This window comes from Struthio camelus, chromosome 15 (assembly GCF_040807025.1).
Source record: "Struthio camelus isolate bStrCam1 chromosome 15, bStrCam1.hap1, whole genome shotgun sequence".
In the NCBI taxonomy this organism is placed as follows: Eukaryota; Metazoa; Chordata; class Aves; order Struthioniformes; family Struthionidae; genus Struthio; species Struthio camelus.
Genome location: NC_090956.1, coordinates 6468123 through 6482440, shown reverse-complemented (window position 1 = coordinate 6482440; position 14318 = coordinate 6468123). Strand labels below are relative to the sequence as shown.

Below are 14318 nucleotides of genomic sequence, written 5' to 3'. Positions count from 1 at the left end.
AGGAGCAGAGAGAATTCCAGCAAGTGTGACTAATAGGCATTGGCAAGGACACGAATTTCTTTTGAATTACTGTAGCTCTACCCAGTCACTAAATCCACAGAAAACATTTAGGATTTACTGGGGTTGCAGTTTGACAGTAGAAAGAAGTAGTTCAGATTTGTTCCAGCTGAAAAGGTCCTTCAGCTGTTGCCACAAGTCTTTACTAAAGTTTTTTTAAATATGTTACTTTTATTTATAGCTTCTGAAACATCAGTTTCTGCACAGCTATCACTATCCCTCTGAAACGCGTTAATGCCGAAATGCTCTCTGCTTTGCCATACCCCACAGTACGTGAACCCAACGGTTTGGCCACTTTTTGTTTTTTATAAGATCTGCAGAATATAAACAAATAGGATTTCAGAGGGAGCAGCAAGAGGTGTGAGAAATGACAGCATTAGCACCGGCTTTTATTGTCTCTTCAGAAATGATGATGCTGGGAGAGAGTTTCACATTTAAAGTTATAAAAGGTCTGACGAGAGAGCACTTTGTTCTCAAGAGAAGGAGGAAAACTGATAAAGTCTTTCAAGTTTCTCACTGAAAATTTACTTTCCATACTAAAGAAAAATGAGACAAAAGATATATTTTTTAAAACTCTCATTCGCTCACAGGAGGTGAATACAGATTCGAAGGATTAATATGGATTTCTTCTTCCCCTTTGTGTCTCTCCTGCTTTTGTTTTCAGAAGTTAGCTTCTAACAACAGGGTGTATATGGAAATGCCTGGAGGCTCACAGCCCTTTCCTGCTTTGCAGGCTCCTCTCCCTGGCTTCTGCTGGTTTGGCTCCATTTTTCACATTCCTTCATGACAGCAGCTAACTGGAGAGGCTGGGCTCAGTCCAGAAGAGCAGACATGTTGTACTGTAGGTTAATGGGACTGCAAATACCACGATAAACTGCTGTAATGGAAATAATTCCTTCTTAAGATGTGGGATTTCCTTCCCCACTTTCCAATTAGTGAAGTTTGTATTCCTCTTCTCTGTTTTCTGCCAGGATTTCTGACAGCTTTCTGTAGAAGGAAGAGCAGTAGAGTTCTTGTTCCTAGCTCCTCCGCAGGAGCCAGGTAATATTGAGTAAGCTGTTCCTATTGAGGCTTGCAACAACACAGCAGGAGAATGAGCAACGCAAACCTAATCCCTAGCCATACTCATCCCTGTTCTCCTCCAAATTCATTCTGCTCTTTAATCAAAGCTACCCAATTCCCGGAGCGGATGCAGCCCGAAGCGGACGCAGCCAGCCTGGCCACCTGGAACGCTCTGACATGGACCACAGTGAATCGAGCCCTGAAGTATGGGGGAAGATGGTGATTTCTCATGTGTTCCTCTGAAAATGAGCTGTCTTCTGCAAAGAAAGAACTTGGCCCGTTTCCTTGACCAATGCACAGGATATGCCAGAAAACTCAAAATTAGGCCCAAACCCACCCTTAACACTGCTTAAGTCTGGAAACATACGGAAAAACACTTTATACAAAGTCAGTTTTGCAATGCAGAGAAGCATGTATGCTGCTGGCTGGAGTGTTTGAGAGACTGATAAGAGACTTGAAGCAGCAACAGTAGCTAACTGTGGAAAGACGAGCAAGAACTGGCTTACTAGCCAGTTACTAACCAAGCAAGACAGCAGAAAGAGAATACTTTGAACGAAATCATTTACTGTTAGAAACCAAAGAGCTAAGCAGCAAAAGGGTGATTAAAAGGGAAGAAATACATGCTTTTTAGAACAGCTCTGCAGCTAAATGACTAGCATCAGGGCTTGGGACAGGTATTTAAATCATCTGGTCTATCCTAACAACAAAAAGTGGTTTAGTAAGAAGTGACAGAAAAACCAATCTGGTATTAGATATTGTGTCTGTAATTTCCGTGCACCCATAGCCTCAGGAGCCTGCAGTACTGAAACGAGGAAGAGAGGCAAAGACAAAATATCACTGTAAAACAATTCTAGAAGCTTAGCCTCTTTGCTAAAACAGCTTTCAATGTATTGCTCATCAACGGAAAACCGCTCCACATCATTAAAGGCTTTACTGGGAATAGGCCTCTGTTTCTGTAATACTTTGTATGGAGACTTTGACACAATTTCATGAAAGGAGGAGAGAGATGAGGTTAGTAGTCAAATTCCTTTCAAAAAAAAAGGGGGGGGGGGGAAGAAAAGGAAAAAAAAAAGATTACAGAGAGTTTTAGGGCTTGCTTTGTGCAGAACCCTACACATGAAGAGCACCCCAGTAGCGTAACCACCGGGCACTTGTGAGTTCCCGTTGCCCTGGCTCAGGAAACAGATTGCAGTTCAGGGGAAAACCAGCCATCTCTATCTCCTCCTTCAACATGAAGCAGTCCTAGACCATGTGGCAATCCAGCTGTTTCCCCTTACACACACTGCCCCTGAAGCAGCTAAGTTAATAGATGGCAAATGCTGCTCAGTGAAGATAAACACTGAATAATGAGTCTTGGAGGTGAAAATAGAGTCCGAATGTCTCCTACATGAAAAGGTGCTGCAGCCCATGCCAATCCAGGGAAGGAGAGACTGAGGAGTTACTGAAGAAATACTCTGAAAACCTTCGGTTCCCAGAAGACAGCAAACAGGATGCTGCTTTTACTGATAGAGAGGCATAATGTTAATCAGGAGTGATGGGTTTAATGTTGCTCAGGAGGTGCTGAATGCTTCAGCAGCAGCACCAATACGAGGTTTCAGAGGGTTTAGTGTGCCTTGGTAAAGGAAAAATCTGAATGAGCTCAGGTCCAAACACCCTCAGCAAGCAAAGCAAATGGAGAAAGGGTTATCCTCCTGAAAGAGGGAAGCCACAGCATGCCGTCCCCTACCAGAACTCAAACATCTGAGAGAACAAAAGGAGGAGGCGCGTGCCTTGGCTCTTCAGAACTACTGCACCAACTTGAGGGAACTATGCTCCAGAAGCAAGTCCCTAAGATCAGGTTTACAGCTCCAATACATTGTATGTATTGGAATAGCTTAGCTGAACTGTTATTTTCAAACACCTTCCATTCCGCTATGGAACTGGGCTTTCAAAGCTGTAAAACAAGCTCCAGAGGCAAAGCACAAGAGCAAAGTCATAACATTCAGGCCAGTAATTTCTGCTTTCTGCAAAAGCTAGCTTTCAGTCCTAAGAGGCAGTAACACTTTATAGAGATAGAGCTGAAAATATAAAAGAATTAAGAAGAGAAACTCCAGCCAAAGCCTTACCTCAGCTGAGAATAAAAAACTCAGTCTGTCAAGATCTAACTGATTTGCTTAGCTTAAATAAAAGGAACTTTATTAAACTTCGAAAATAGATGAACTTTTCTGTGCTCAGTATTTATCGTGTCACCTTCTTTGGAACAGAAGCTGTAAATGCTTTAATAAATACATGGAAAGGTTGTCTAGCTTCATGGTGGCTTTTGTAAATGCTCATGCTGAAATGCTGTTTTGTAACCCCTCTTTCAGTGAATCACAACAGCTACCCCTCTGTCATCTCCAGCAATGCACTAGGGGAAACATCCCTCTTTTATCTCCAGCGCTACATGCATATCAGTATTACAAAAGGTGGATTCTAAACCTCTTTACACACATGCCAACAGATCCTATGTTTACAGTCCAGACTGAGTCAAAACAAGAAACAAACAGCAATGCTGTTTCCACAGGGAAAGAAGTCAATAGGAGAAAAAGTGATGCAGAAGCCACTGAGATACAAACTACCCGAGTGCAAGAGATCTCAAACAGATTTAAAAAAAGAGCTAGTAGATTCCTGAAAGAGAGAGAAGGTTGTAAGGTGTTTAAAGGCAGGAAAGATCAGGGGCTGAGGCTTTCTGTTAACGCTTCATGGATCTCTTACATCCATAAAAGCTGGTAGGAAAGTAAAAAGGGTGCTTGGGAAAAGAACATACTGCTTCAGAAATACAAGGAAAAGGTGTTCTGATTGATGCTACCATACTGTTCACTGAATAGTAAGCCATCAGGCAGTCTATGTATATAAATATATACAGGCACTCTATACGTATACACTTTTTCCATGCAGGCACAGAGGGTTCAGCACGATGGGGTCCTGTATCTGTACAAGTGCTCTATCATAAGATGGCAATAGCAATACCAGTAGAGAGTGAAACCAGCTTGGGCCTTTCCCTTCTCAATAGTTACACAGAAAACAGAAGAATCTTTGTTGCCTTCTTGCTCTGCCTACCTGAGCGCGTCAACTTCCTCCTTAGTGACGAAGACACTTTGGTCAGCTGTGCACTCCTGAGACTTCAGGACCTTCATCTCCACCTCCAGCTGTAGAAGAGGAGAGGCATCAGTTCATCTGGTAGTAATGAGACATGCAAACAGGAGACAAAGGAGGAGAGAATCATCCTGCCCAGGTCAGATCCCTCACGGGACACTGACATGTAGGCACAGCTCTTCACGTGTTGAGTGCCAAATCCTCAGCTAATCCTACTTCCCTCTTTGCACTCCCTTTTGCCTCCTCCAGCATTTTCTCCTACGTAGCTGAGGCACAGAAAGCTGATTTTTTCTAAGTGGAGCTTCTGTTTCTCTTTCTGATATTTCCCCAACCCTTCCACCATCGATAGAGTGAGGCAAAGAATTATTTGTACAGAACTAGGAGCTGCCTGGTACCCAAGATCCAGTATTGGCACTTCAACCTCATTTAGCATCAATTCCTCCCCAAAGGAAACGAGCCACAGAGGATTACGCTGCCTTGCCCAGGACTACTCTGACACATGTACATTGAATCCAAAAGACTGGGGAATATTTCCAACCCTTTCCAATATACACCTCTAGCTCAAGCTGCTCGGGTAGGTCTAGTAGAACAAACGAACAATTAAGAATACGTTCTGCCTCCAGCCTTGATCGAGAAGGAGCTCGCAAGAAAATACTTAGAAACTCTAAAGGCATGAAAACTTCTTACCCAGATTCTTCCCTGCTCAGGCTCCCTGGCTGGGGGGTATCTGTATCCCTAATCCATCTAACGAGACAATGCACAGCAGAGGAAGAAATGATGTATACGACTTATTTTTAAACCTCTCTCTCAGAAAACGTATTTTTATGAATGCTAAGCAGAGACACACCCCTTAAAGTAGTTTGTTCAAGCACCTTCTCCCAGCTTAAACCTCCTTCTCACTCATTCTTCAGATACTGCTTTCCTTTTGTCATCTGTCTTTTATCACCTGATTACTAATTCTCCTAATACGTCTATGGACGCACACCGTACTTTCCACTCAGATGGAAAACAATAAGCAACTCAACCTTAATTATAAATGCAAAACGTACAACCACACAGGGCTCAGTGCTCAGCATCAGAGAAATAACCCATTAATCTACCATTCCCTTCAACAGCAGTGCTTAGACTTGTAGAACAAAATCACACCGCACTGGCAAACTCTGTGCAAAGGCAGCAAGGAATTTCCCAGTTTTACAAGGAAGAGAGCATATAGCAAGTGCAGAAGGGAAATTTTGATATAATACCTCTTTGTCCTTCCACGTATACTAGAAAAGGCAGACAGCACATGGCAGCACTGTAGATAGGAAGGGGCAGGAAAGGGTTGCACGGATTATTTTCCCTCCCCTTTCTAGGATCACAGGGATGGAGCAGGAGAGAGAGGAAGAGGTTCTTGCCAAATTTCTCTCTGTAACCCCAGAGCCCTGCCTCCTCTCACTGCCTGTCAAAATCCATCCAGGAAGAGAGGAAAAGCAAAAGCCCACCTGCATCATCAGGCTGTACAAATGTTAATGTATATTAGCTGGCTGATAAGATTATCACAGCCAGAAATGCTTCCCTCAATTTTCTGATTACTGAGCTTATCTCTCCCAGCTCAGCCCATCACAGATGGCTGGGGATAAAGCAAGTGCTCCAGATAGTTCCAGGAATGTGAATAAAAGGTACTGGGACTGGGTGCAGGCTTCAATTCCAACCTACTTCTAGCAGGAAAACATACATTATAGGTCCTGCTTCCCATGTCTGCTGAAGGCTGGATGTGTTTGTTATTAGAGTTTTGTGCCGCTTACTGGACTGCATGTGGACAGCATTTGAAGATGGAAGGGCTGGTAAATACGCAATTTATCACAGGCTAAGCGAGCTCAGCCTTGAGTCCAGCGGCCACCTGCTTGCTGACAAGGGCAGATAAATCACTGCTGCCTTCCTGGGAGAGGATGGGGGACGGCGGGGCTGGGCTGGTAATCTGCCGTAGTGATCTGGGGTCTCTTGCGTTTGCTATATAGGTTGGGGGGGGGAAATGGATTGTGTAATGGGAAAAGGAGACAGGAGAGCGAATGTGCACATGCTCAAGTGAACACTGCAGCGAAAAGCATCAGCACAGAGGCTCGCTTGATCTACGGTGGTGACAAATGACTTCCAGGTGCCCTCAGTAACAGCATGATGAGACTCTGCACCCAGCTTCCAAGAGCAGAGAGCAGAAGTATGAGGAGGGGACTGAAAGGGTATTTTAAGTCATTTCTGTGTCCTCCTCAAGCACCAAAACAACCTGGACTGTAAAACTGAGGTCCCCGAGGTGAGACCAGAGATGAGGGCGCTGTGTTGACCTCAGGAAACGAACTGGCTTGGACAGCTGCATGTTCACACTGACCTGGCTCCCTGAACTACTCCAGAGTTTCATGTTCAGGCCAAGGCATAACTTTGTGCCAAGGCAAATTATTACCATTAAAATCTCATTAACCTTTTATGAAAACTAGAAGTTAAAGCATTAGATAAATATTTCATTCAAAAAAAGGCTGCTTGTTTCCTTTAATTGTTAAGAGTTTCTGCGAGGAAAACCTCCCTGCCTGCCAATCTCATAGAGGATATTAAAGATGTTATTTATGTCTTTTTCAGGGCAAAAAAAAAAAAAAAAGTTAGTTGAGATAAGCTGAAGCAGCTTATTGCTGGCATCCAATTCTGCTTTTCTGAAGGCAGTGCCTGTACATAGGTCCGCACAAAGCAACAATGAAGAGAAGAGCAAAAAAAAAAAAAAAAAAAGCAAAAAATAAGGAATCCATGGTTAAAAATCTTATTTGCAGCTTCACCTGCTACGGAATGATGAGCAGAGCACGATCTTACCAGCCTCTGGCTAAACCTGGCACACTTGCACCAGCATCAGGCTGCGGGAGACATTGCCCCTGCTGCCTTTCCAAGGTGGATGTTCACAGCAGCTCTGCGCGTGACGCAATCAGGAAAGAAAGCAGAGAAAAAAAGAATGAAAAATCACAGACTTGAATGAGGAAAAGTAGGCACCAGGAAGGCAGTAACAGAAGCACAAAACCCACATTCAAGGTAATTGTCAGCACTTTCTGCAAGTCTAAGAGGTGGGGGGTGTTAGCATGGTCATTCCTCCGCTGTAGCCGCTCGGGGTGTCTCCTGGGACCAGGCAACAACCGTGAAACGCCTCCCGGCACAGCGGTGAAGTTTGTGCCCTCCCGTCCGCTCGCCCTCTTGGGGTCTGCCATGGGCAAAGGGCTCGAGAGGGGACAGACAGGCACAGAGCAGCCTTTTCTCTTGCTATTTCCTCTGCCTGATCTCCTCCGTCCCATCACTTTTGCTCAATTATTTTCCAGTCCCATTCTCTCTCGCTTGCCAGGTGCTGGCTTCACATAGTTCAGCAGGCGTTTTTGGTTTTTTGGACTAACTCAGGATTTCTGTCTAAATTCTGCCAGTTGTTATCAATGATTTTATGAAACGGGCTGAGCTGGACTTGTTGTTGTTTTTGAATACGTTAAGCTAGTAGAGGCCTCTACCCAGTAGAGTGGGGAAAAGGGCTGCTCAAATTACAGCTCTTGGCTGAATTCCCTCATTCTGCACTAAACGACCTAGGTCAGGCATAGATACTTCAGCTCCTTTTTCTGTTGATCTGGCCCTTTTAATGAGCATCAAGAGCAGAGGGAGAACATCGTCCTGCCATTTCTACAGCCATACAGTATTGCATCTATCCTGAGAACCGCGCAAGGGGGACTAAGTACCCACAACTCATATTGCTCAGGATCAGACCCCACGTGATGGCCCCCCTGTACAGAATATATTTAGTGACTTGAAAAGAAGCCAAGCTATTTTAAGTTACCCAAGGTTTTTATGACACTGGAAAGGGCAGAATAATGAGTAATGTCAGAGCCCATGACTTGTGAATAAAACACAAACAGGTACTTAACATTTTAACTATATAATGCTCTCCTTTCAGAATCACTGGAGCCTCTTGCTCTCCATCTAAATTGATCCCTTTTATCCAGAACCTTTTCTGCTCTCTTTCACTTCATAATCATTAATTCCAGTCCAGGTTTACTGCTGTCAGTAGAAAGTGATCAGGGTACATCTGGCACTTAAATTAACTTTAAAATGTGCACTCACACAAATCGGTGCAGCATGCAACCCCCAAAAAGGTGAAATACAAATACTTTTTCAAAAATATTGCCATTATTAATTACAAATCAAGACAGAGGGGCAGGAAAAATATGGAAGGAATTCCATATAGTGTTTAATTAAATGGAATATCTTTCTTCTTTCTGCCTTTTTTAAACCTGCCTGGACAGGATTTCAAGACGGTGGTTCTCCTCCAAATGTTAATGACATAGCAAACACCCGCAGCAGTATAAGAAACGTGATCCTTTCTGTTTTCCACTTCTGTAGGAATCATTCAAATATCTTTGAGAAGACAGGAGAAACACAGAATTATAAACTAATCTCCTGAAAGCTAGAAGAAAGATCCTTACTTTAGAGATCTGAACTTTTTATGTTTCTGGCATTTGTCATTGTTGACCCATATCTGCCCCCTCCTAAACAAGTATTCTGAGTCTATGCAACGCAGAAGGCCCACTGGTCCTCCCACTTGATCCCCAGCATCTTACTGTTCATAAAGCTGAGCGTTTCCAAAACACCTTGCTGACCTGGCTGCCTACATATCATTTCCAAAATGGGCCTTACCATAGCACTTAACCTCTAACCTAAATCATTCACCCTTGAAAATGGTATTTAAGAACTTCTAATAATTTTAACACATTACCTAAAATAATGACAAAATCTCAGGTGCCTCATTTTAGGTTGTGAAATTCAAAAAGGTTTCATCATCTAAAGTATTTCAACGCACTGTTCAAGTCAAGATTTGCATGTTGAAAAAAAGGGCTGGTCTATTCGCCCATATCATGTACACATATTTCATAGAACACATGCTGGAGACATATAGTTATTATTTGAATAATCAGTGAATCATAGCAAGGGGCTGATCCAGCAGTCTTATCCTGATGAAGTGTGTCTGCACATCACTGCATTCTTGGAACTACAAAAAGCAGGAAATGCTGAATCCATTATAAACGTCTAAAGGTTTATTTAACAATGGGCTGATGCAACATCCTTTGAAAGGCTTTCCTCAGCAAAAGAGCTGATATTAAGAGGCAGAGATAAATAGGAACCGAATTGCATGGAGGCAGCATGGAAAGGTGAATTGAGAGGTTGCGTTTGACTACAAATCTCAATACAATCCAGGAAGCTATTTAAATACATACATATTTAAACGTATGAAAACCAAGCAGACTTGGAAAGGAAGAGTATGTGCTAAAATAGACTAGAACAAAGAAATGAGACACTGAGTATGACCCATAGGCTGAGGCTTGAAAACAGACAAACTACTCTTCCCCAGGAGCTTGACAGGCCAGTTATTCTAGCAACGCTATTTGTAATTCTCTCCAAAGGATATGGCAGTAAATACGGATCTTATTCACTTCTCTTCCCCTAGACCAGCGCAACAAGTTTGGTGACCTCCTGTTCCCTATTGCTACCAGGCAATACGGTGTCTGGACAGAAATCCAAAATACATAAACACCAGTGAGTTTAATATGGGTGTCCAGCAACACTATGAGAGAGTAAAACACCGTGCTGACCACTTCCAGCAACCATCCTGCTCAGCAGAAGCAGCAGCATCGCTCCCATACACCCAGCCCACTGGTATGCTGAAGGGTTGTTCTCCTAAAATGTCTGCAGAGAAACACACATGGGAAGGACTAAGCTACATCAGATTTCTTAGTGAAATGCCTGCTCCTCATTTTTGACCAAACCCTCCTTCAAAAAAAAAAAAGACAATACTCGCAGTCGAAACAAAATACGACTTGCCATTCAGAAACAGGCTAAGCAGCCCAGGATTAGTTGATGTTTTTTCTTGAGAAAACTAATCCTTGATGCTATTGTGGAATAACAGCAATAGAAGTAAAGGAAAAGTAGATATTCAATAAAAAGTGTTTTAGAACTACCTACTTTACACTTGATTGAAGCAAAAAAAAAAAAAAAGTATATATTTTTTCCTCTGTAAAGAGGCAGGCTAGGCTGGCTGGATCAGACTTGCCTAAGACCTCGCAGTCTCCACGGGTTAACCAATCTGTAACACACACAGCATACTTTTATCAATGAGAAGAAAGGGCTAGAAGCAACCTCCCAGCAAAGTTTCCTTAAAACGTACCCAGGCCTACGCATAATTACAGAGACACACAAACTGGGAAATGGACATATGCTGACTTCTGCTTCTCTCCAGTACAGTCTGGCTTGTGGTTTGTCTCCTCCTGTTGCAGTAAAAGAGAGCAATTTTTCAAGTTTATACTGAATGTCATTCTATTTCATTTCCAAATATAATCTCCCAGAGAGAAGGTTCGCTCGCTCTATTTCCAATCTCTAAAGCTAATACACAAATTTATATTCCTTTCTCCCACTCGCTCTCCTAAATTAAGAGGCGTAATTACTAGGAACGCTTGCTACAAACGAATAAAGTGCCAAGGGAGAAGGAGCTGTCACCGCTGGACGTCTCCGGCATCCACCCTCCTCTCTCCGGCATCCCCTGAGGATCCTGCTTATGAGGCAGTTTCTATCTTTCCTATTAGCAGGGGTGGCTCACACACAGGAGCAGATGCCAACCCCTCCCCTTCCAGCCAGGGCAACGGTAAGAAACAAAATTACAAAATTAACTCCAGCCTGTGGAGGAGCCACCCAAGCTTGCAAGGATCACTCCCCGCAAATTCCCCTTCTGCCTCCCCTCCCAGCCCTGCTGATCTCTCGGGCAGCATCAGGGCGCGTTAATGCCGGCGGCGAGACGCAGATCCGCGAGCTAAAAATTCAGTCCCGGTCTCGTCCCTCTCCCCCCTCCCCGTCTGCAGCCCTCTCAAAAAGAAGATTGATTATTATAATCAGACTTTGCTCCGACACAGCATTTGCATTTTCAAAGCACAGCATAGTCATTAACTAATTCATCTACCCCAAAGGAGCCCTAACGAGCTTTCACCTCTCTCCCCTCTGAGTCCCAATCTGCAGGCAGCCCACAGCTTGCCTTCAAAAACCTCCCGTTCCACATTGTGCTGCCACAAGCACAACTTGGTGAAACTCCAAACACGTGTGGGCAGCCAAATTCAGCCCTGCTGCAAAGAGGCACAACTCTGCTGGCAAAACTCGGCGAGGACGAGCGCACAGACATGCTGCGGATAACTAGTTACCCTATGATTTCCATGTGTAACCACAAACATATAGGGCCCTACAGAAAACGGTTTCAGTTATGTGAAATAAGCTCAGTGCCACCTACAGGTGAACTTAGTCTGAGAAGGGGTGCCAAACTGACCCTGCTCACCTACAACCAGCATCAACCACAAACCTGAGCTGTCTCCCAGCCGTACGCATAGGAAGAACGGAGCACATCCCCATCACACCCTCGAAACCTCTCCTGCCCGTGTCTTTCTCCAGCACAAGCCATCCAACAAGCCACAACACCAGGTGCACACCCCACTTCTCCCCCAAACGCCCACCACACACTCCTCTGTACAAGGGCTCCAGCCCCTGCCCCATTCGATGTTCTTCTCGCATACGGACACCTCGAGATGCCAACCCTCTCCAGCACCAACCTCCCTTGCCAGTCGTTGCATCCTGCCTTGGCCCTGCCCCAGCAGCGCCAAAGATCCCAGCACCCGCAGGTGCTCCACACAACAGCAGATTATTGTTGATGAGCAGTAATGTCTAATTGGAAGTGCTTAACCCATCATTCAGACAATCCATTTCAAACACTCCTGTCTGGAATACTTAGGAGAAAAATCAGGAGAATATTTTCTTTCCTTTTAACCTCCTACAGCAAATAGGGCTGTTAGTCAAAAAGGGGACAAAATGACGCTCTCGATACTGTTACTCTGCAGTAGCACACTAAGGACTGAGACTCCAGATTTCAAGGAGAGGGACAAAACCTTGCAGCTTTGAACAACCTGAATGCCACAAGTGACCCACTCGCTGTAACACCTGGGACCCTTTTTTTTTACCCAGAAGTAGTATATATGTGACCACACAGAAGGACAGGTTCTCCCTGATGCTACAGCACAGCTAAAAATCAACTGTCCTGGTCACCAGTGTTGACTTCACATCAACAGCCTGTAAAGCATAACACCATCTGTCACACTGGTTACCAGCTCACGACGTTCTGGACAGTTCTGATCTATGACTTTTTGAACTTGTTTCCCTACTTTATGCCACATTCATTTTATCCTTGTACTCTGGGATGGTACAAGACATGACAGTGTGGAAATAAGCAGCAACAGACATTTCAGCAGGATTGGCAGCTGGCTCAGTGCTCAAGATGAACTAAACTGGAAAGCTTGAGGGGAAGAGGAGCAAACATCTGGAGTAAAAGACCCATCAAGCAAAAGAACTGGAGAAGCTGATTTAAACCCACGAGTCTATCCAAGTGTAGTTATATGTTTCACCTCTCACTTCTAAAGAAAGATGTAAACGTGGAATCTTCTCCCCTCTGCTTTGCTATCGTCCTGCCTAGCTCATGTTCCCAAAGCACTGCCGCGAAACCTCACTGCCACCACAGCACAGCAAGAAATCCTTAACAGTGCCACGTTCAGAAAAATCTCTCTTCTGCTCTAACAGCTCATTCTGAAGAAGGATCACCTCATTTCCATGTTCACTCAGCTCAGAGCCTCTCTGTTGTTATCAGCCCCGCTCCACCACTTCCACCAGCACGTTGATGACTGTTTCCTTTAATTACTACCGAAAGCTCCTCCCACCAGGGAGAGCAAAACAGCTGGTGTCCACTGAGATGAGGAAGCTCCAGAGTAATTAGCCCTAAATGGCTGACACCTCCTACCCATTACTCCTGGTTAGAGCTGCAAAACACTGAATAACAATCTCTTTAGGGAACCTGTCAAGACTTCTGCATCAAATGTGCCACAGTCCTATCCAGTGTAGTCAAAGCACTGGTGCACTGAAGTTGGCTGCGCTCAGAAAGAGCACCGCACAGGTCACTTCTTTCACACGCGAGTAGGCACTTTTGCCAAAAGCAAGTCTTCTAGCAGCTATGATTCAGAAGCAAAGCAGCAAATAAACCTGCAAATATGTTGTACCTCCTCCATACAAAGTCTGAATAGAGCTTGTTTCCCATTCCCGAAAACATACCCTTGAAGATTTTCTGGAGCATTCAATCACCAAATTCTCATTAAATGGTAGTTTGCAATCCCACCTCTCACTCCCCTCATCAGTTTTCTTGTCAAGAAATCATCACATAACAAATAGAGAAGAATCTATGCATTTTAACCGATCACCTAGGAAGAAGATCAAAGAGGAAAGGAAAGAGGAATCTAACAACCATTTTTGCTCCTTAGTACCCTAGCATAAATACAGTAGAATCAATCTCTGCTTAAAACTGTAAGAAAGTAAAAGAGCCTCCGCAGAGGGCTAGACTTGAAAATTGAACTTAATCTGCTTGTTCCAGCTCACATGGAACAAACCACAGCCCGTCCTTCAACATGCTTTTAAATACAGCTCTCTCCCCCCCCCCCCCCCCCACATCTCCAGCACAATTTTGCAGGTCACTGCTGGAAGTACTGTTTCAGGCACATCTGAGCAGAGCGACAGAGGGCAAACTGGGGCCACCAGGGTCTCATAGTCAAGGTGCTTTCTAAATTCCCAGGGATGGGAAGCACAAGGATGGGGCAGGGGAGCTGGGTAGTGCTACCTCAACAGAGCCTTGCAGTTGCCACCTTCCAGAAACAGAGGTAGATGCTTGAAGGAGTCACTCCTGTTCCCCAAACCCTTCCCAAGAACAGCTTGAAAAGAGCAGATTTAAAAGCAGTCAAAGGTTTCCAGCTAAATGAGCCATCACGAGGCCCTCTTGCTACCACAAGAAGCAGGTTTTGAATCCATAAGAGGCAGGAAATCTCTGTCCTTGTGCCAAAAAGCAAAGGTTACAAAGGGCCCTGCCAAGCCAGCTCTGCCCATTTTAGCCTCTAGGGATTATGCCTGTGGTCCCCTTCGGTTGCCAGCAAGCAATCACAGAAAGAAAAGCAAAAAGCACTTCCCTCCCAAAT

The 14318-nt window shown here is 44.4% G+C and overlaps 1 protein-coding gene across 3 annotated transcripts in view; it reads right to left on the bottom strand.

Moving 5' to 3' along the window:
- Positions 1-14318, bottom strand: part of MAD1L1 (mitotic arrest deficient 1 like 1) — a 373922-nt gene that overhangs the window by 167394 nt on the left and 192210 nt on the right. For all 3 annotated transcript variants that reach the window (XR_011134664.1, XM_068908329.1, XM_068908330.1), the window contains exon 14: positions 4198-4286. Coding sequence is in view for 2 of the 3 variants with exons in the window: in XM_068908329.1 (XP_068764430.1) it covers positions 4198-4286 (89 nt within the window). In the remaining variant the exon portion in view is untranslated. The remainder of the gene's footprint in view (positions 1-4197; positions 4287-14318) is intronic.